This window comes from Cheilinus undulatus, linkage group 19 (genome assembly GCF_018320785.1).
Source record: "Cheilinus undulatus linkage group 19, ASM1832078v1, whole genome shotgun sequence".
NCBI classification, from domain to species: domain Eukaryota; kingdom Metazoa; phylum Chordata; class Actinopteri; order Labriformes; family Labridae; genus Cheilinus; species Cheilinus undulatus.
Genome location: NC_054883.1, coordinates 5020776 through 5042935, shown reverse-complemented (window position 1 = coordinate 5042935; position 22160 = coordinate 5020776). Strand labels below are relative to the sequence as shown.

The 22160-nt window shown below is 41.6% G+C and overlaps 1 protein-coding gene across 9 annotated transcripts in view; it reads left to right on the top strand.

Annotated features, from left to right (window-relative positions):
* The window catches only part of sulf1 (sulfatase 1), a 131796-nt gene that overhangs the window by 91914 nt on the left and 17722 nt on the right, over positions 1-22160 (top strand). For all 9 annotated transcript variants that reach the window (XM_041814421.1, XM_041814420.1, XM_041814419.1 and 6 more), the window contains 8 exons: positions 8910-9203; positions 9661-9900; positions 11046-11197; positions 15377-15546; positions 19366-19516; positions 19594-19769; positions 19932-20060; positions 20629-20685. In XM_041814421.1, coding sequence (XP_041670355.1) covers positions 9029-9203; positions 9661-9900; positions 11046-11197; positions 15377-15546; positions 19366-19516; positions 19594-19769; positions 19932-20060; positions 20629-20685 — 1250 coding nt within the window. In that variant the 5' untranslated portion in view covers positions 8910-9028. The remainder of the gene's footprint in view (positions 1-8909; positions 9204-9660; positions 9901-11045; positions 11198-15376; positions 15547-19365; positions 19517-19593; positions 19770-19931; positions 20061-20628; positions 20686-22160) is intronic.

Below are 22160 nucleotides of genomic sequence, written 5' to 3'. Positions count from 1 at the left end.
ATGAAGAGTCTGGATGTGCCTGTCAAAGTAAAAAAGTTATGCATAAAAATGTTGATACAAAGAGCCAGTGATCTCTCCCTCTTGCCTTGCTCTTGGTTTTCTTACTGGAATTTTTTTCATAGAACCTGTACCAATCTGGGTATTTTGTTCAAACAAATCAGCAGAGTTAAGGGTCTGAAAACACCAAGTCTGAGCATTTTCCAGGAGCATATCCACAGCCAAGTGGGTGCACTGGGACAGAGCTCTCCTTCAGCCTGCTCAGTGTGGCTAACAGGCAGGTTTTGGTGGGATACAATGTGCAGCACTTGGCCTGGCAGGCACAGCGGTCCCTGACACCAGCCCTCTTCAGTGTAAAAGAGCCTTGTTAGTCCTCATGGCAGTGCACCAGCTGAATTCCCTTGGTTACAGAATTATTTGGACAAACCTTACTCTAAGGCTCTGCAATAACTATTTTTCATCAGTCGGCCTGCGTTGAAAAATGTCCGTGGTTCAAAGCCAGAATCAAAGATGTGACGTTTTCCTCCAATTTCTGCTTTTTCTCTGAGATCAGTTAACAACCACATGTGTTATTTCTCTTCTCTATGCATATTATTGTCTGTTTTCTACATATCTCTCATGGTCAGTGTTTGAGTGTAGCTCATAGGCTGTATAACACATGGACTAAGGCTGAGTCCCAATTCTCCCCTTAACCCTCAATCTTACCCTCAAGCTCAACCCTCAGTCTTAACTCACCCCTCAAAACCAGGTGTAAGGGCCATCTCGTGACTTAGAAATGGGACAGCCCTTAATATCAGTTACGATTTCGGACTGTAGAGGGCAGTATTGTGCCAAAACGGCGTAGTCTGGCGATTCCAAGGAAGAAGAAGAGGAACGCGATGGCACAATTACCGGCTGACGATCATAAAAATAAAAAGTAAATGTTACGCTACAAAAAGGCAAATAATCTATAAAATAGCATTAAACTAAGATATTGGAGTGGTTTTGTAATTTTTAGATCTCTATTTACAAAGAATACTTGCATTTGTAGTTCGATTTCTGCCTGGCATTCACTGCCATCGTTCTTTGAGTGATAATCCTCAATACCAAGGGAGCTCCAGGAACATCTCAAAATCGAGGGAGATGAAGCCCTCAAACTCGCCCCTCAACTCAACTCTTGGAGAATTGGGACAGCCCTTGCACTTGGCGGGAACATGCATTTTGAGACTGAGGGTTAAGATTGAGGGTTAAGAGGAGAATTGGGATTCAGCCAAAGTCTCAGTGGTATCACCTGTTGCTTTCTGAAACCAAACAGTAGTGGCTGCCATATTGGAAATGCAGACTGCACCTAACTTTTGTCAGTCTTGAAATAGGCAAAGAAGAAGGGCTGATGCCTCTTTGCTAACAGCTACACCATACTCACCTGTCAGCCAAATCAGCTGTACCCATTAATTAAGCAAAGCATGTACAACTCTTAGCCTAAAGAAAATAAAAACAGATGAGTTTTAAAAAGAATTCCTCTCCATGCATTGTGTACCAAGACAGATATGAGCCATGCTGACCAAAAAATGTTTTTGTCACAAGCTGTTAACACATTTAATTCTGCTTTAATGATGGGCTTGTTAAAATGGGTGTTAAGGGGCTCCCTGGGCTTTTGAGACCTCCTTGAAGTGGACACTTGAGGAACTGCAGCTTTCTTAACTTCTTCATGGGCTTTATTTTTTAACACCAGAGGTTACGGCCTGGTGTATCTCCTGCCCATAGCTGAAGAAGAAAGGCTTTTGTTTTGACAGATTTTACGCAAAAAGTAAGTTTCAGAATTCAAAATATGCCATGAGACTTAAATTTCCCCCTTTTTGCTTTTGTTCACCATTTACCTCACTACTTCAGAGCTGGACTGTTCAAACATATAAAGAATTGGCAGGAATAAGAGCAGATTGGAATTGCTTTAAAATGCCATTGGCCTTAAAGTATGGCCCTTTGTTGTAGATGGGCTGGTTCCTGCTTATGGTTTGACTTGCATATTTTAGCAAAACTCTTTTAAAGCACACAAGCACAGATCAGAGGACAAATACATTGCTTTAAGGGGAACAAAGATTCATGGCTGTCATTCAGTGTGCTTGTTACTGAAGAATTCCCTCATGCATCTTCTCAGGGCGTCTGCTGTTTTTCACTTGCAGCTGATAAATGCATTGACGAAGCTAAGCCAGCTGTAGCTTGATGAAATGAATACGCCAGCCAATCACAGGCAGGTTTTTACGAGACTTTTGTTACTTTCATACCTCTGCTCTGAACCCCCTCCAATCATTTTTTTCCTTCTTCCCTCAGAGTTTCCCCTCTTAACCCCTGTGTGTGGGTAGCCTCAGGTTGCTGAGGTTAGGTTAAACAAGCCACCATCAAAGCCATATTACCACTCGGGTCAGAGGAGGGTCAGGGTGCAGCGGGGTGTGTGGTTTGAGGCCCTAACTGGAGGGCACAACTGCCAACCAGCCAAATAGTACTGCCCTGGATGGTTACACAAGCAGCAACTCTATTATGTTCAGCTTTACTCACCACACAAAGCACAGCTGTCTGTGCGGCCATACCAAATCACTGAGCAGTGCTGCATGTGCCAAAGGAGAGTAAGTGAAAGAGTTGTTCTCTGAAAGTAAAAAAAAGTACTATCATGAAAGTCAAGATTAGCAGCGTGTTGAGGTGTGCTAAACATCCCAAGTGTTGATGGCCATTAATCTGAAAATTGCACATCTTTTTTGTATCTGGCAGCTGCATGTCTGAAAACTCCATAGTGGCCTTTTTGTTCCAGTCCTTTGAACCCCTGGGCATTTAACGTTCCTCACATCCCTTCCCCAATATTCCTCCGCCATCTCCCATCTCACTCATGATGACTTCAGTAAAGGCTCATTTAAAGGGTCATTAGTGCTAATCCTCCAAAACAATAAGGAAGGAGAAGTAATGTGCTCCTCTGACTCCATCCTGGAATAAAGAGCTCTTGTCCGCTCCACAGATGTATAGAAGGAACCTTTTCTACTTGAATCACACTGGATGACACAATTAAATGATTCGTTCACTATGGCTTATTAAAATGATACAAAACATTTTTCTCATAGGGGCTTGGTGAAATTCGCAGCATACATTTTGGATGAAATTGGAGAGAAAATGAAAAGCAGTGATACTAAAGGAGAGAAGGAGAAGCAGACCAGAACAAACAATCTGATCAATTTTAGAGTTTACCTTGAACACACTCAGGTATAAACATCTGGTTTATGTGCTGTATCCTGTGTTTGAATATGTTTTTCACTGATTACCTTCCCTTCAAATTGCAAACCACAAGTATGTCTGATATAGTTCTTCTTTATAACAAACGTTAAAGCATGTGTGTGAACTAGATCTGGGCGATATGGCTGAAAAATCATACCACTGTATTTTTTTTGCCTTTGACGGTACAGTATTATATCACAGTATTACCAAATTTAAAAGAGATAATGCTTTTCAATCCAAATACCACTGTTATTAACCCCCTTCTCCCCTAAAAACAAGCCTTTGATGGCATACTCAATTTATGCCTAAGCATAGGAGCACAGAAAAAATAAGTAATCTTTCTAGGTTTACTTCTGTCTCACTGCCCTCCAAGTTTCACATTTCATCTCTATCCTGATGAGGTGTTATTAAGCTGCTAATGACTTGAACATGTTTCCTGGTGAAGGCGTTCACAATAAAAGAGTTTTAGAAAAATAACAGCTGCAGACTTTAGTTGTGAAGAGCTTGATGAAAGAATTGTGTTTATCATTGATTTAGCTTAGCTTGGGCTACCGCACCAGCGAGTTTATGCAAATAGTTTACAGCAGCTTTTCTGACCTCATTTAACATCGCAGCCGGGATCTTTGACTCACTGAGGACTCAGAAAAGAAAGTCATAAGTTAAAAACACGTTCAAATGTTTAAGCTGTTGCAGGATGCATAGCTGCAGCACTGGGCCCTCGACAAACTGAAACCAGCCAAAGCAGCACTTGACTTGTATTAAGCCCCAGGCAGGCTGACAGAGGAGGCACAGGCATCAAACTTTAAGAGGAAAGAGCACGCATTTTGCCCGCTAACTGGGCTTAGTTATAATGGCAAGAGTGGGTGGCGTTCGGTTAGTTACCTGGCAACATGTAATGCTAGAGCTAAACGTGCTAATGACTGGACTCAGCCTGAGCTGTCCATCACAAATCGCTTGTTTCCGCCAACTGTGGGAGCAGATATGCCTGGCACGAGCATCACAGCACAACGTAGGCATTCAAATCGGTGATGACGTTGTTGCAAAAGTCCATTCCCTGGCAGAAATTTTACCAGTGACAGTATTAATACCAGTTTGCTGCCCACCTCTAGTGTGAAGCAAAACACTCCTGTTACAACACACTGATCTAATGCTATGTAGGGGCAGTTGATCTTAAAAACCAAGCAATGTTTAAATGGTCAAACTGGATTTTCAAAGTATTAACCAACCTTGATTTTAGGCAAACATTGGTATTGGCAGATATAAAAGTTTCGGATATTCACATCCAATATTTTGGCCGTGAATATTGACTGTAAAATTTGGCCATATATACTAATAAATTAGTGGAGTTTTAGGCTAGACCAACAGACCTATGTCAGTTGATCTTTTTTATTCATCCTCATTCTTTAAACTTTAAAGAGTGTCTTTTATCCTCAAACCTTACATTGTTTTTAAAGGACTGAATTTTTAGTGAAGTAAAACATATTTCAATATCGTTATCGGCTGAAATGAATCTGTAAATATGGGCACATCGTATATAGGTAAAATCCAATATCGAGCATCCCTACTAAAAATGTTTAACCTCAAGTGCCAGGTAGGAGAACATGCTAAAATATACAAAATTCTCTCTTTTGTTTTAAATGTCTCGGTTAAAACAAACTCCTTTCTGAATCTTCTATCTCTGAACTTGAAGAAAAAAAACAACACCACTGCTAATTTTCTTTAAAAGATATAATCTTAAATATAAAACTGTGGATCCTAGATCTCTAGATGTATAAAAATGAATTGATACAGATATCCTCAATGAATAAATATCCGCCAAATGTCCTTCACTGTAATAATCTAGATCTTTTTTTACTTTCTCCTATTTTTTCTTCTTGTTTTCTTCTGTTGAAAAGGAAATTCTCTTGTATTTCATTGGACTTGGTGCAACCAGCCTTTCTACCTCTGTTCCCCAAAAATCAGCTGTTAATCTGTGTGCTGCTGAGCTCACTCACCTCCAATGCCAGCTTAAAGCTAAATCTGTCAAACTAACAAGACAATGTCAGTTTAGGGATGCCACATAAATAAATAACTGTGGCTTTCCCTTTAATGACAGTGACCTTGAGATGAACAGCTGTCAAATTACCCTGGGGTGCGGTTGGCAGACACAGGGCTGCAAGACGTCATTTGGTCATAAGTGAACTTCAGATGACCTGACCAGGAAAGTGGATCATATAAAATTAAGCTATAATGAGAGGTAGTCTAAAGGACAACTCATCATGGCAGGAGTTGTGTCTTTAAGGCCCACATCATATTGGTGCATGTGTGTGGCACTTTATTAGCTCTGCCATCTCAGTCTTTTCAGACAGTGTGGCTATTGATACCACTATAACCAACGACATCAGCTCCACAACGTCTGGATCAGATTTCACAATGAACCATCTTGTGTGTTTTCTCACCTCTCGCAGTCCCATGAAGAGGCTATTGCTGAGAATCATTGGAATGTAAAATTGAATTTGTGCTGGGTGCTAACCTTACACTAGTTGGCTGACTAGCTTACACCTTCCACCACATGGACAGAAATAGAGACTTGAATTTTGTGTAGATCTCGGTTGTGTCTATTGTTTCTGGGAAGCTTTCCCATTTCTGTAGGAGGACTTGGACCCCCAAGGCAGGAGAATGTGTTTTTTTTATGTGGGAGAAAGCCTTGTGTGTGAGTGTCTTGCGAGGTTGTGTGTGCCACCATATGTTTGTACTGTACTTTGTGTTGTGTGTGTAATTCACTGTGAGGTTCTGTGCACTCTGCCACCCTGCGCTGGAGGGGTGTTTGTCCAAACGGCGCCAATGTTTGCGCAGGGCTGTCACGATGACTGGGTCGGCCGGCCCAGACACTGCTCATCTGAAACGCAGGGCAGACCAAAGTGCTCTTAAATCTCTGCCTGAAGCTCTATTGCAGACAGCATCTGACTGGAGGAAAACCAGATAAACAGTCGAGCACTGAAGAGTTTTACTCACCTTTTTAACTGTTTCAGTGTGTTGATGGAAGAAGATCAGCTGTAGAGGCTGTATCTCATATGGGGTCATTTAACACTTTAGTGAGAGCAAGCTCTTATAGATGGAGGCTATTTTTAACACCAATGTACTAAAGCCAGACAAAGAAAACTCTGTAAGTAAGGCCAGATATGCAGAGTGATTGTAGTTTATAATAGGGCTGGGCTATTAATCGCAAATTTTATCAGATTGCAGCAGTTGCAATATTTCTTTAACTTAAAATGTGAGAAAATAGCAGTCTTATACATGGTGGTGGTTCCATTTATATGAGGGTTTCTAGACATGTGCTCCCTGGAAAGTCAAATGCTGCTTTACCAACCCAGGGAGCATCTTTAGAGCAGAGCCTTCCACACTAAGTAAAACTGCATGTCCATTTTGCAATGAAATGGTTAAATGTATGATGAGTGTTCCTGACTGAATGTAGGTTATAATTTAGAACGATTTATTGCTTTAATTTGTTCAAACCCTGTAAGTACCCCCAAAGTACCCTGTAGGCCTGGGTGATATGGCGTAAATATATCACGGTATTTTTCCTGCCTTTGACGGTAACTGTTTTATATTGCGGTATTATAAAACTAAAAAGAGATTATGCTTTTAGATCTATCAATCACTTGTTTGGTAATGAATACTTGTGTTTAATATTCTTACAAGATTGATCAACCAAGCCTGAGTATCTTTGCAGATTTTGTGTGAAATCAATACATCCAGATAGAAAAGGTCTTTTATTCAAGCTCATGAATTCACTGGCTTATTCTCTGCATCTGTTGTTGTACACTTAACACTGAAAAGGGTGTTTGTTGGAATAAGAACATTTATATGTTGTCTTGTGACAACTTCGTGGAATATGTACAGAATTAAACAACCAAAAACTACATTTGAAATATTTTGTTTTTGTTTTTTTTTACTGGTGCTTTTCTTTTAAAGCTCCTCTGAGGAACTTTCATTTTGTGTCAATCTTGGCAGCCTTCATAGGCAAAGCAGAATGAAACTTGTTTCCTAAAAAATTCTATCCATCAAACATTTCACTCTCTGAAACTTGGGCCATGGAGAATGGACCTAAGAGGCTGTTTCATCAGTCTGCCATGGAGATCCTCATCCAACCACTACCTGGTAGCAGTGGTTAGAGAGATTACAATTAATACAGGAATAATCAGGGTCTTTGCTGATGGTCTTGTTTTCATTTGCATCTTATAAAATGACTCCTATGTTACTCTGAGCCCATATCATAACCAGCTTCTATAAGAAGCTTTAAATATTGCTGTCAGTGATCTTTTGTCTGTTGGAATCTACCTCAGGATTCCTGTCATTATCAGTCAGACATCTGAAGATTGATTTCTTTTAGGCATTGGTTTACACTCATTGCCAATTGGTGCTGGTTCTTTATGGAAATGAGGGAATGGGCAGTGCTACACAGTAGGGTTTGTCAGGCTCAGGTGTCATAGACCTGCCATTTGTTTTCAGGCCATTAACTCAGAATGAGGAGCAGTATGGTGCCACTCAGCAGGATGATTGCTGTCCATAAGGCCCCTTTTCACAGGCAATGATGAAGCACTTATTGTTACAGCGCCGTAGTCTATCTCAGAGTCACACACCATTCTGTTACAGACTATTGTTAGGCTGTTTAAATGATCTATTAATGATGCAGGGGATTTATGGATCAGTGAAGTGTGAGATCTTTTTTGGATAGCATAATAATCAGCATGTTTACAGTCTATGGCTAGTGAGCTAAGGCTTATCACTAGTATACAATAAACACTGGTCCTTTGTATGAAGAGGAAAGGATTTTAGCCCAACCATGACTTTGTAAGTGAGCAAGAGGCTGTAAAGTGCAGTGATGACTCAGTGGTACTCTGTGATTGGTGACAGTGGCACTGGGGTTAATGTAGCGGAACCCTCTCCCCGCCTCCTGTGCCCCCTAACCCCCTTCCCCCCCTGGTGTGGTCCCATCCTCCCAACCGGCCCTCCGTCACGCTTGACTCAACAGGGGGTGACTTTTGAGTGACAGGTGGAAGGTGCGCCGCGATTGGCCGGCACAGGAGAGTGCCTGTGGGTGTTGTGAGTGCAGGCAGCCAATGGCGCTGTCTTGGCACCGCGAGCTGAACAACAGCTCTCCAGTAGTAATAGAGAGTTTCCGAGTGTGTGAGTGATATCGGATACAGTGGGAGAGAGAGTTGAAAACACAAGGAAAAAAGCGCCGGGATAGTATGAGAAAGGCCTGACAGAATGAGACTTAAGGGATTGTCTGAGGTGAGATCAGTGTTTTTTAGACCTTTGCTGTTGTTTTGTTCGTTTGTTTTAAGTTTAGGTCATAGGAGATGATGTTTAGAGAGTTTGTTTTCAGAAGAGAGTGTTTTGGGGGTTGCAGTCAGGATGCATCATACGTTTGAACTGTTGGTAAGTTTTCCGTGGTGGACCATCAAGGGCTTAAGTGCAGAAGAATCTTTTTTCTATGTTTATGGATAAACTATTGTATTTTATCAGGGTTTGTGACCAGATGCACAAAGTGTCTCTGAAGTAGATGTTTCTAGAGGGAATCTAGGATTTCACTGTCTGTCTTTTAGAGAGAATAATACAATCTTCTTCTCTACTTTTTTCCAACTGAGTTCCTTGTTATAATATGCCCTCATATTTTCTTCACTTCACAGCCAACCAGAGCTGAGAGAGCGGCACGGGTGTAAGTGAGCGGCCTGGCTGGACCTCCTCTCCTGGCCATCCCTTATCCTCCCAACTACCCAGCCCCGTCTCTGTCGTCGTCTCAGGCACCATGCTGGTGCACTGGCTGGCTTGGATGACCCTGTTGTCTCTGGACTGGGCTCCAGGCAGCTGGGCCTTCGTCACCACCAGGGCTCAGGGCCTGAGAGGTCGCATCCAGAGGGACCGCAGAAACATCCGGCCAAACATTATCCTCATCATGACTGACGACCAGGATGTGGAGTTGGGTAAGGCTGCCACACTCTTCGGGAAATTTTTTGGGCACTTTTTTATGATACTCTTTTCTCCTTTTTCCAAAAAAGAAAAAAAAAAAAAAAAAAATGTTTACTTCTGTTGTTTTTCTGCTTTTCCTTTATCTTAAAGACAGTTTTACTCAAGTGCTTTGTCTTTTTGGGCATTGCTACAGGATTTATGTAGCTTTTCTCAGCACATTAAATATTAAACAGAGGCCATAAGCCAGAGCCGGATGACCATCTGGTCTATTAACTGCTGAATTCTAATTAATTGCCAACCAGAGAATTCAGTAAGGAAAGGTCATGTTATGTAAATAAACAGAGCTGTGAATATCCACTTCAGAAACAGTTAATACTTTCCTCAAAATAGCAAATCAATTCTTTAATCTATTGAGAATACATGTAAAAAAAAGCATTGAGTGTAACGCACTGACCATTCCTTGTCCCCCAGGTTCTTTACAGGTGATGAATAAAACTCGCAAGATCATGGAGGATGGAGGCACAACTTTCACAAATGCCTTTGTCACCACACCCATGTGCTGCCCATCTCGTTCCTCCATGTTGACGGGGAAGTACGTCCACAACCACAACACCTACACAAACAATGAGAACTGCTCCTCCCCTTCCTGGCAAGCTCAGCACGAGCCGCGCTCATTCGCTGTCTATCTCAACAACACCGGCTACAGGACAGGTAAGTGAGCAAATATACAGTGCTTAACAAATTTATTAGACCACCTGTCACGTTTGTGTCAAAGACCATCCAGCATCATGAAGTGCTTTAATGCGGACTCTTTCGTTATCAGTCAGCTCTCCACGTTTTACCATTTTGAACAGGAATGAGGAATTTCAAACTGAATTCACCTTTTTATACCCAAATTTGAGCCAGCTCACTGGGCTTCTCTGAGAAGTCAGAAATGAATCAAGCATAACATTCAACCACCAAAACTAATTTTTCTGTTCAGGAATGCGAGTAAATAACTATCATTTGACATATTAATCAAGAAATAATAATGTGCTTTACTATTTTTTTTTGTAAATCAGTACATTTTAAAATTCATGGTTAACAATAATAATTATATTTTAGCATTAAAAATATCATTTGGGTTAAAGAGCTTTTACATATTGGTGTATTAACCATTGCAGAAATATAAAAAATGATTTTGGTAATTACCAATGCTGTTAATTTAGGGAAGCTGTGGCATAAACCTAACTTTGGTTGGTGGTCTAATAAATTTGTTAAGCACTGTATGTGATAATAAAAACTTTCACATTGCAGTTCTGGGGATTGTTTCCAATTTTTGATATGAAAACGTAGCAGTTTTCAAGTTATGATTTGGGACCAAGTAGACTTTCCTCTAAGATGCTGTCAGTCAAATGCTCTCCTGGATAAGGATCAGTTAGCTAGACTTCATACTGCCCTGCCTTGCTGTCTGCTGTGAGAAATGCAAACATGGTGAGCGTGCCAGGTTTCTGTCATGTCCCCTCAGACAGTGTCTGTGTGAATGATGGTCAGGCGTTGGATTGGGCAGCTCAGTGGGGTCCTGTGGGCTGCAGCATGGCCTGCGGTTTTTCAAGTTGATGCGTTAGCCTGCAATTAGCCTTCTCTGGGACGGCCTGGATCCTTGCCCAGCCTATCCCAGATTTTTCTGCTATGAGGCCAGAGGAATGGAAACGAGCAAAAAAAAAAAAAAAAAAAAAAAAAGGGTTGTCACACAAAGATTAAGTCAGACGAATAGAATAGAGGTTTCACCAGGTTTGATAAAAATAAAAGATGCATAAAGGGCACAACAAACTTGATATTACAAGACATTCTCCCTCTCTTCTTCTCTTCTGCAGGCTTTTTCGGCAAGTACCTCAATGAGTACAATGGCAGCTACATCCCACCTGGGTGGCGTGAATGGGTTGGATTGATAAAAAATTCCCGCTTCTATAATTACACTGTCTGTCGGAATGGTTACAAGGAGAAACATGGTGCCGATTATGCCAAGGTATGTGTTTCCATCACTTCTAAAGAGGGACCATTAACACAATCACTCATTTGTTTCCACTTTATGACCTAATGTAAAGACTTCACAAGACAGATTGCAGGTTTCATTCCACTTATAAATACAGACACTGAAGCACTTCACTTATCACGGGGTTGTGATCCAGGCTGACAGGAATTTTCATTTGAGAATTAAAGGGATTGAGCTGACTCGGGGTGGCGTCTCCACTCTGCAGCATCCCTTTATTATGACGCGTCTTCTCTCAATATTTAGACATTGTAAAGCTGAAGTATACTTATGAGATGCAAACGTTGCTTGTGATAAATACCACCCTTTTTGTGTCTTAGCCTCTGTCTGTTTCCTTTTCCTCTGCCTCTCTGTGAAGGTTTGCGGAAAGATTTTGTGCTGTAACACCACAATAAAAAGAAGGGGAAATTTAACTTTGCCATGCTCTGACTCTGGAGATGAACACTGTGGTTATGCTGTCTTTTTGCGGCTCTGGATGGCATGGGTGATCAATCTTCCCCAAATGTTTTTCCACCAGCTGTCAGTTTGTTTTTGCAGCTTAATGCCAATATCGTCCAAGGTGACGCTTCCCTGGCTACATGAGGAATCCATGAGGAGAGTTTATAGTTTGGATTCATGTCAAGTTTCAAGATGGTCTGCCCAAAAGATGGGCAAACAAATGTTTGGTCTGCTATTCCTCTGCCAAGTTGGACTGAGGTGTTAAAGTACCCACAAGCCAAGGCCCAGGTGTTTACATGACATGGGCTTGGTCAGCAGATTGTGGTTAAAAACCAAATGGTCACACTACTCTCTATTTACTGCCAAGAACCATTAACCTGGCACCACAAGGGCAAACACATCTCTTCTGTTTAGATTCACACAGGATGAGAAATGTATGGTTATCCACGTGTAATGACCCCGGCACAGCGAAACATTATGATTAGATGAAGCACTCGCCCGGAGATTTCATTCAATTAAGTCCCATCTTATTTTCCACCACTAGGAGCACAAGTTAACTGAGGGTAAGACCTTTGTCAAAGACTTTTTGTGTCAGTATAGAGCAGCGTTACTCAACCCTGCTCAGCCAAAGAGCCGAATTGTTAAAAATGTCTTTACTAGAGTCATACTGTCAGTGGTGAAAGTGGCAAAAATGGGTTAAAGTGGCATTAAAAACAAGTTAAAGGTGGCAAAAAAAGTTTGGAAGCAGCAAAAAAGGGGGTAAAAATGAGCGAAAAGGGATGAAGTAGGCATAAAATAGCAGAAACAAAAAAAAAAGAAAAGGCCCTAAAAAGTGGAAAATTGAGGAGAAAAAAAGGCAAAAAAGGGCAGCAAGTGGCAAAAATTGGTGAAAATTTACCAAAACATCAGTTAAGGTGGCAAAAATGGTCAAAAAACAGCAAAAACATGGCAAAAAATAAATGTCAAAGTGACTCAACGGGCAAAAAGGTAGGAAGAATGGGCAAAAAGGTGCAAAGAGTGGCAAAAATGGGGAAAAGAGTGGCATTTAGGTAGCTTCAATGGGCAGAAAGTGGCAAATAATTAGAAAAACATGCAGAAATAGCAAAAAGCAGGGTAAAAGAGGCAAAACCTAGTGAAAAAGTGTTAAATATGGAATAAAAGTGGCAAAAATGAGCAGAAAGTGGCAAAGGAAATATCAAAAGCAGGCTTGTACAGTGAAAATTGATTAAAATTGGCAAAACAGTGGAAAAAAACTGGCAAAACAACTGCAAATAAGTGCAATGGAAATATACAGCCAAAAAATAAAGGTTAATAAACAAACTTATTAATGTGACCAGCAATGGATAATTTCTGAGGTCAAAGTTTCCCTTTTTCAGGTTTTCTGGGGGAATAATATTTCAAATTTAGACATAAAAGAGCCACAAAACATCACAAAAGAGCCACATGTGGCTCAAGAGCCACATGTTGAGTATCACCAGTTTGGAGTGTAATTAGCATCCCTACACCTTTTTTCTTCTCATTCTTTAAAAGTCTTCTAATCTTAAGTCTTAACCAAATTTAAGTCTGTCGCATCCCAACTTGAGAGCTGAAAATCTCCTAGGTCCGCTAAAAACCATTGTACAACCATGACATTAGACTCAAATATCTACCTTTTATTTATCATATTTAAGGTTAATTGACCCAGGAAATTCAGTGCAAAGCTTTTAGATACTTTAACAATGTCAGTAATCAATAAGCCACTACTGTTTTTTATTTTTTGTTGTTTTGATCAGAATCTGCTAAGTCATTTAAATTCTTTATTTCATGTAATATTTATCACTGTAAATGCACCTAGCAGACTCCGTCCTAGTAAGATTATTGTCTATGAAGACACTGGTAACTTCACACTTATATTTATTAAGGAAACTAGTGGCAGAATAGAAAACAGTGTCACTAGTTAAACACCAGTTAGAACAAGACACTGATAGACTATATGAGACAAAATAAATGATGAAACTGTGAGAAAAAATTAAACTAAAATGAAATATCTGGCAGAGTTTTGTTACTTCTGAGACAATATGATTAAAAATATGATTAAGTATTTTTTGATAATTAAGATGTGTTATTTAGATATAATTTCTTTGTTTTTTAGTCTTTGGAAATGACTTTTTGCAGCCCACCTGCAGTGCCTTTATGGCCCACCAGGGGGCCCTGGCCCACACTGTGGGAAGCACTGTTCTAGCAGCCTTCTATGCTAATCTAATGCGATGCATAAATGTGCCAGTTTGAAGTTTAAAGGACTCTTACCCATGCTCACTTCTTGCTATTCAAACCAAAATCACTCTCCTTTTTACCGCTGAGCCTTTCAGGCTAGTATCAAACTTGTCAGAACTTAAAAATGAATATATGAATGTCATCCGGAAATTAAACCAGTTTACATTACGTTACTGCCACTCGGTATTAATTTCTCCAAAGACTTGTGGGAAAAGTGATACTCTTCACCTCCCTGACCATTTCATAGTTGCTGGCCAGGCATTCCCCATGACACTGTCACTTCCTTCCAACCTGCCAGAGCCCTAAGCAGCATTGGCTCCGATTTTTGGAGAGCTGGAGAAACAACTGTGGCGTTGCTTTGCCTCTCCATGTGCACGCAATCACCAGCCAGCCTTCATTGGCATGTGCAGCCGCCAGGCTTTAAAGCTGTCCTGGCTATAAAGCCTAATAATAGAGACAAGATGAATCAGCCAGACACACTTCTGACATTTCAGGGAAATCACCCTTTACCCTTTCATTCTGAAACTGGCACACCCTTCCGCTCGTTGTATGCCAGACAGCGGCATGCCAGAACTGCAGGTAGAATGGTTGGTCTACTGTAGGAAACTTGGCAAATGCCTCTGTGATTTCAGTTCAGGGTGTGACCTTCTCTTTTTTAAAAAAGGGACTCCACCACACCTAGAAAAAGGTTGTGATAAAGTGTTAAAACCTCTGGCTTGTTTGATGTGAGTAGGTATTGCTTTTATTCATTCAGCCCTCTTTGCCACTAAAATTTAAAAACAGATCGCTCAGGGTCTTGGGGACCTTATATCTCCTAAAAACCATTATGTAAGTCATTATTCACTCCAGCTTGTTTCCAGATTAATGCCTGTGGCTTGCACATTTTGAGGTTTTTGTGTATGATTTGTATGCTCCATTATTTCCCAGAGTGAATCATCAAGAAGGAAAGAAAACACATGTAAAGAGAAAAGGGACTAACTAAAATGAGGTTATGTAGGAGAGAGAACGAATAGCCCGAAGTGGAGTGCAGACGGTGGGAACTGTCATAACAACATACCATTTGAGAGCGCCAGGCTCCTCTCACCATCAAGTGGTGTCACATTCAATAGTGCAGAGATTCACTGACGAGGCAGCAGCCCATATACTGTATACACATACACACAGACTGAAGCACACTCTCACATTTACACACACACAGGCAAGCTGCCAGCTGTTGACTCGACAGATTGGTAATGTAGTGTACTCAGTGGCCCCAGTTCATATCCCCGCTGGCCCCTCTCCATTTATTTGGAAATGAGTGGACCAGGGAAGGCAACATGTCACGCTGATTGGACTGCAAACGAATTTAATCAGAGCTTGTGTTGTGTAGCATGTTCCCCTCAATTTCACCTTTTGACCACCTGTAGCTGGGATTTGCAACCCCACCAGCATCCACTTATTTTATGTTTTTGTTCTCTTTTCCAGGACTATTTCACAGATCTGATCACCAATGACAGCATCAACTTTTTCCGCATGTCCAAGAAGGTGTACCCTCACCGCCCTGTGATGATGGTCATCAGTCACGCAGCCCCACATGGCCCTGAGGACTCGGCCCCGCAGTATGCCGAGCACTTCCCAAATGCTTCACAGCACATGTAAGTGAGATGCAAAGTCAAATTATCAAACATGCTCCAACACATAGACTCATCAGGGTGCCCACAGAGAAATTTCAATGCTGTGAAATAATGAAAAATTAATGTGAGGGCGCTGTTTTTGAAAATCATATACCCAGACATTCCTGCAGCTTTTATCTACCGCTGTATGGAAATTTTCCTGTTGACATCCAATTAGAAATTTTTATGATTCAGTCAACCATGCGTTATTACAGCGCTCACACCCCTCGATCTCCAGTGATGACAGGTTGCTTGGAAGCTGCTGGGGTCTCCAACACGGCAAGCGTAAAAATCAAAATGATTTATCATCCAAGAATAGCTGGGGCACATGCTATTAAGAAGATCAGTGTTGGCTTCTTGCGCTGTGCACATGCCAAGCCAACACTGGCCTCTCTCAGCTCTCATCACTGAGCTGAGGCAGCGCTCCAATACTTAGGGTCGTTCCATGGAAACGTGCCCTGCCATCTCTTGGTGGGCCAAAGCTCCCAGGATGCACTATTCCACTTGGAGGAGGAGGGGTGGTGTTTTTAAAACCATGTCTACTGGATATTCTTTTTTTTGTTTCTCTTTACTTCAGTGTTTCCCTCTTCCTTCCTCACTTTCTATCCACCTAACATTCCCCTCAGTCTGTGTGCTTCACCACTCTGCTGTCTATCTCCACATCTCTGCTGTCTCTCTGTTTACCTCTCCCTCTGTGTCATGTCTTGCTTTCTCATTCCTTGCCCCCTCTCCCCTTTCCCTCCCCTCCTGTGAAATTCACAGAAGACTTCCTGATCCTGTCCATATCAATCAGTATTTTCTCCCCCCGGCTCTCGAGACGAGAGGAATGCATTGTGCGCTTCGGAATACCCTTTGTGACAATATTAATTTATTTTTAGCTCAAGCCCGTGGGTGCAGGGGTGGAGATGGGGCCTGTGGGTGACTGAAGGGGTTGCCCCAGCAATGGTGCATAGTTTGAGCATGCGTGGTTTCTGTGGTGGAACAGGTGGTTGGTATGGCAGTGTGTCTTTTTTTGTTGACTTCACACATCTATAACAAATGTGGAAACTTTTTTATCTTAGATTTTGTGCAGCTAGTTACTTTATAGTTTTGGAGTGGGACAAACATTGAAATGACAATATAATGACACATGTTTTGAAACTCTTGAGCAAAACTTTGGTCTTGGGATTTCTGTTCATATATCTACTGCATGGACATATTTAACATTCACCTGGGAAACTCATAGAAAGTGTTTAGGAAGGGCAAGGCTAAAAAATAAAAAAATCTTAGATGAGCAGGCATCTTCTCTGCCAAGAAAGACTTTCAGTGTGGGTCTTTACTACTCTTTTAATAAAGAAATGCTACCCAGATTGAAAAAAGTGTCTCTAAAGCTGCACCCAAAATAATCACTCCACGTTGAAAAGCTTTCAGTGTGGTTCTTTGCTCTTTTCAAATAAAGAGATGTGGTGTAGTTCTGATAAAACTGCCTCTATACTATTGCTACATCCATGCTGATCACTACACTGGCAACAGCCATTGCTTCCATCCTCCTGTACAACTAAATCCCGCCCATAGTTACCGCCTTGTGCTTCTTAAATGCCGCTGATTGGTCAGTTCTGTTCTCAGACCTGGCACAATTGTTTCAGATTGAAGCTTGGCAAGATGGAATCTGGCCAATCCATCTGCTTTGCAAGGTGAGACCCATCATACCGTAATGATAGTTTCCCTGTGATTCCTATCCACAATATGGGAATCACTTGACTTAATATTTAGTTTAGTCTGCCTCTTACTGTCTCAGTGAAAGAAGCACTGTACCACATAGTTTTAGTACTCAGGGTTGAGAGGAGCAGCATGGCAGCAAAGGAGGAACAGCTTCATAAATCAGAGGAGTGGCTTCATAAATCAACTGAGCATCTGTACTTTTCGACAGCACCAATAGCAGGGGAGGTTTGATGTTAATGTCATTAACATTCCGCTCTAAAGGTGTCTCTTGGATCTTGGCAGACATATTTTTAAACACGTAGATGTGCTGCGGTTTCTCAGCGGCACGTCTCTGTGTTGCAGGGAGTGAAAGGAAGTTATTCCGGTCGTGGCCTAACAAGTTTCTGTCGGGAATGCCACTAATCCTCATGTGGGATGTGTCGATGCTAAGTTTTGTAAGGTCAGGACAGGAGGCATTCTTGGGAAAACAGTGGGCTGTGGGCTCCTGTAATCCAGGGCTAATACCACAAAACACGACCCATATGTGACAGGTGGCAGGTGTGACCTCTCCTATGGACTGGCTTCGTTCCACTGACCTCTGCATTCCTGGTTCCCCGGTGCCCAGGGCCCCATACCTCGGTGGCCCATTGCCCAGAGACTGGTCCCTTTGTGGGGCTTATTAGACCGCCTGGATAGGTGGGTGAAGAGTTCAGCCTCATCACAAAGCAAGCCTGAGGAGATGAGGGCAGAAGGCAGCTCACTCAATCAGAGCATAGCAGCTTCTATAGCAGCTCTTTATTAAGTATCCAAGTCCTGATACCACGTGTTTCTGCCGCTTAAACTGGAAAATAACTAACTCTCTTACTGCTTATTTTAGGAGGAAATTATGTAACGTATAAGTGAACTTGATGGATTTGGCCAACTACAAAACCTTAGTTCAGTCAGGACCTGTTTGTCAAGAAACACATGTATTTTTTTCTATATATAAAAAGGTTTTAATTTGTTCGTATTGCTGTTGTTTATATTTGGCAGTGTGACTGTTCTGGGATCCCTCTGCCCTTCTACAAGCCTATGTGGAAAGCATCACACAGGAATAGCACAAGTTCCTGCTTTTCCTGTGCCTACAAAGAAAGCCTTGGGCAGAGAGAGAGCCTGCAATAAACCCAGAGCAGAGCAGGCATCAGTGACATTAGAATGACACTGATTAAGTCAGGTATAGCATAGAGGAGGAGCTGGGGTGGAGGAGGGTTGCAAAAAGCAGCTTGCAGAGTGAGCAGCAAAGTGAAGCCAGGCAAGAGCAGTTTAATTATGGCTGCATGAGTGCATTTAGCCAATAGCGTGCTTAGAGCAAATCAGCTGGCTGTCAGCTGATGAGGGCAAATGCAAGATCAGCTGATATCAAATAATATGGCACCACTTGACTCCATGGCCTGCCTAAACTAACATTATCTGCTTGATTTATGGTGCTAACTACATAAACCATGGTTAGTGTTCTGTTCCTAGATATTTACTGGTTAACTCTGGTATATGTCTGTTTTTCATTCATGGTAGACAGGTAACAGCTTCTCTGTGCTTTAACTCCACAAACAAGATTGCTTCTCCCTCCTCTCACTTTTTCATCCACTCCGTTTAAAATGACCAAGACATATTGAGCTCTCTATCCAGAAGTTGTTGCAAACTTGACTTTGGGGCCTATTATTTTCTTAAACATGTGCCAACCCTCAACTGACTCTTCTGCGCCAAGAGTGCAGCAGAGCACAGAGACTCTCGTCTCTGTGTGAGGGGGGAGATGGCCGGAGAGAGGTGTGGAAAAACAGCGAAGGTGCCTACTGCTGAGTATTCGGACATTTCCTTCAACAAACAGAGCAGCTATTAACATGTTTATGATGCAGTGGATAACCGTGGCACCTGTTACTGAGCAGTAGTATGTGAGAAGTAGCAGACAGGTGTTTTTTGGCATCTGAAATGGGGTCTTATGTTCATCCATGAAGATTTCTTACTTTTGTGTGACTTCAGCAAGCACACAGCACACTTGTACACATAGTATATATCCACTTAATCTTAAAAGCAGTGCATTTTTTCACATTTATCTTCTATTCTCTGTCATTTTTGCCCTTCTAGCACCCCCAGCTACAACTATGCACCAAATATGGATAAGCACTGGATCATGCAATACACAGGCCCCATGAAACCAATCCACATGGAGTTCACCAACTTCCTCCATCGGAAAAGGCTGCAGACACTGATGTCTGTGGACGACTCTGTGCAGAAGGTAAGTGACATTTAAATTCTTTTTTTCACATACTGAAAATGTCTTGCCTTCTCATCGTCAGTCATTTTGCCTCCCAGGTTTATGAGATGTTAGAGGAAACTGGAGAGCTTGACAACACGTACATCATCTATACAGCCGACCATGGTTACCACATTGGCCAGTTCGGATTGGTCAAGGGCAAGTCCATGCCTTATGACTTTGACATCCGAGTGCCTTTCTTCCTGAGAGGACCAAACGTAGAGCCAGGTGCAGTGTAAGTCCAAGAAGCTACTCTATCTGCTCATAAATGACTTTGCCTCTACATTATAAGAGAGGAGAATCAACTGTGCAGGTTGTATGTTGAAGTTTTATCTTCATTTGTTTGGGTAATTTGCTTTGTTAGACAGTAAAACCTTATGTGCTTGCTTTTCCTCAGAAATCCTCATCTGGTGCTCAACATAGACCTAGCTCCCACGATCCTCCACATTGCTGGGCTGGACACCCCTCCTGACATGGATGGAAAGTCCATTCTTAAGCTGCTGGAACAAGAAAGGACTGGCAATAGGTTTGTATGGATCCATCATAGCATTCTGTCATGCATATTATAAACAGTAATTCCCTTGTGTGCATGATATGTGCAACAGCACTTTGCATTTACCGTTATTGAGCAAACGCAAATTTCCAAGGCCAAAATAATTGCTCCAGCTGAGTACAAAGTGGGTTGAGGGCAGTTTGGTGGATTTTCCTTGGCTGTGGGGCTCTGGCTTGGATACGCTGAGGTTCTTCTAATAAGGTTTCCTGTAGGATTTGTTTGCAGATTGAATCATTTGTTGCCCCAGCAAATCCAGTCTAGATGCAGTGTCCAAATGAATGCAAAGTGATTGTCCTTTATTAGTGCCGAAAAAGCACAAAATATATTGTAAATATATGTCTGAATTTTCAGGGAAACACAGTCTAATTTGAAAAAAGTACAACAGAACAGAAAAAAGTGTTTTCATGCATTTAGTGCTTGAAGAGACTTGATGTTTCCTTAAAACCACAAGGTTTTGAGCTGCATGTTCAACATTCTGCAGTTGATGGTAAATGCAAAGGCCATACAGTTTTTACAAACTTTGTGCGTTCTGTTTTCACAGATTCAAACCCAACCGGAAACCCAAAGTCTGGAGGGACACATTCCTGGTGGAGCGAGGGTAAACTGGACCTCTTTATTCCATTTCCATACCACAGAGACATCCACGCTATTGCAGAGCACTGCGTGTCACATGAACCTGACGAAACATTTAGATGAACCCAAACTGTGCAAGGCTCAGTGCACGTTCCCTCTTCCAGAAACGCAGCTGCTTTTCTTAGTTATTTGTTATCTGACAGACATTTCCTGACCACAGAAAGCCTGGACGGCAATGCGCTGGAAGAGGTTTAAAATTCTCGGTTGTAAGGTGAAGCTAAGCGTGGTTGGGAAGTTATGACAGTTCATGCAAGAAGCACAAACATTTGAGTAAGCCAGTCTTTTGATTATTTACAAGAAAAACAAGCAACCTTTGTCTTCCAAATGGCCTTTTCATATAACAAGCACGTTTTCCTGGCAGTAAACCTGACCTAGCCTTACTTACTTATTGAGACAGATGAAAGATAAGTTCATTGACATGGGAGAGATAGACGCGCAAAATAAACAAAGGCTAATCGGGCCTAAGATGATGTTACCAGAGGTGAAAGGCTCAGTCCACCCTGATGATATCACTAGCTCTTCTGATGAGTAAAGCAGCCATACTAGCAACTGTGGTCTGTCCTCTAGTTTGTCTTTGTTTTAGTCCATGTGATTACAACTTACCAGCTAATTTCCAAACCAAACCCTGTCAGTTTTTTATTTAACCTTTCCTCTGCAGCCAGATGCATGTTTCAGGGGGATTTTTCTTACTGAACATGTTAAGCTGCAGTAGCCTAAACATTTGGAGAGAAATATTCCCATCAAACAATTAAAAGGGTTTTTTTTCTAATGAAAAATAACGATAGACAGTAAAACCAATATTCTCACCAACTGAAATGCAGAAGAAATGGGGCTTTCCAGGGTGCTGATGGCCTAGTGGTAACATCTGCCCTTTGTATAGAGGCTGTAGTCCATTTTTGACTGACCCTCATAAAATTCTTGATATAAAATGAAACATGGCCCACATTTGATCATGAAGATTGTGCTTGAATGGATTGAACTTTATAGTTTCAGCACAAAGCAGTGCTACCATGTCAATTCTGTAAACAAACATTTTGACAAAAATGTATTCATACATTTTTTTTTCAGACTAATTTGGGACAATACTGTAAAGAGTGATCTGATTTTAAACCAAAATCATAACAATATCTTGTTTTATAACTTCCTGATAGTTTACTGCAGCAAATAGCACTACCAGTAACATTTCAGGGAGGGAGCCAGTGGTAGACGGGGCCAAACAGGGCCCCCTGAAATCTAATCAGCCTCCCCAAATCCTGAAAATGATTGTCACTTTACCTGGTCAGTTGTTAACCATTTAGGCCTACTCAATAACTTTGCTTATATTAACCTACATTAGATTGGGTTTATTTTTTTTAAATATTCTCAAGGTAAGGAATATGACCACCATGCAAGTCATTCTACTCGCCCTCTATTCACTGTCCTGTCTCACTAAGAAAGCAA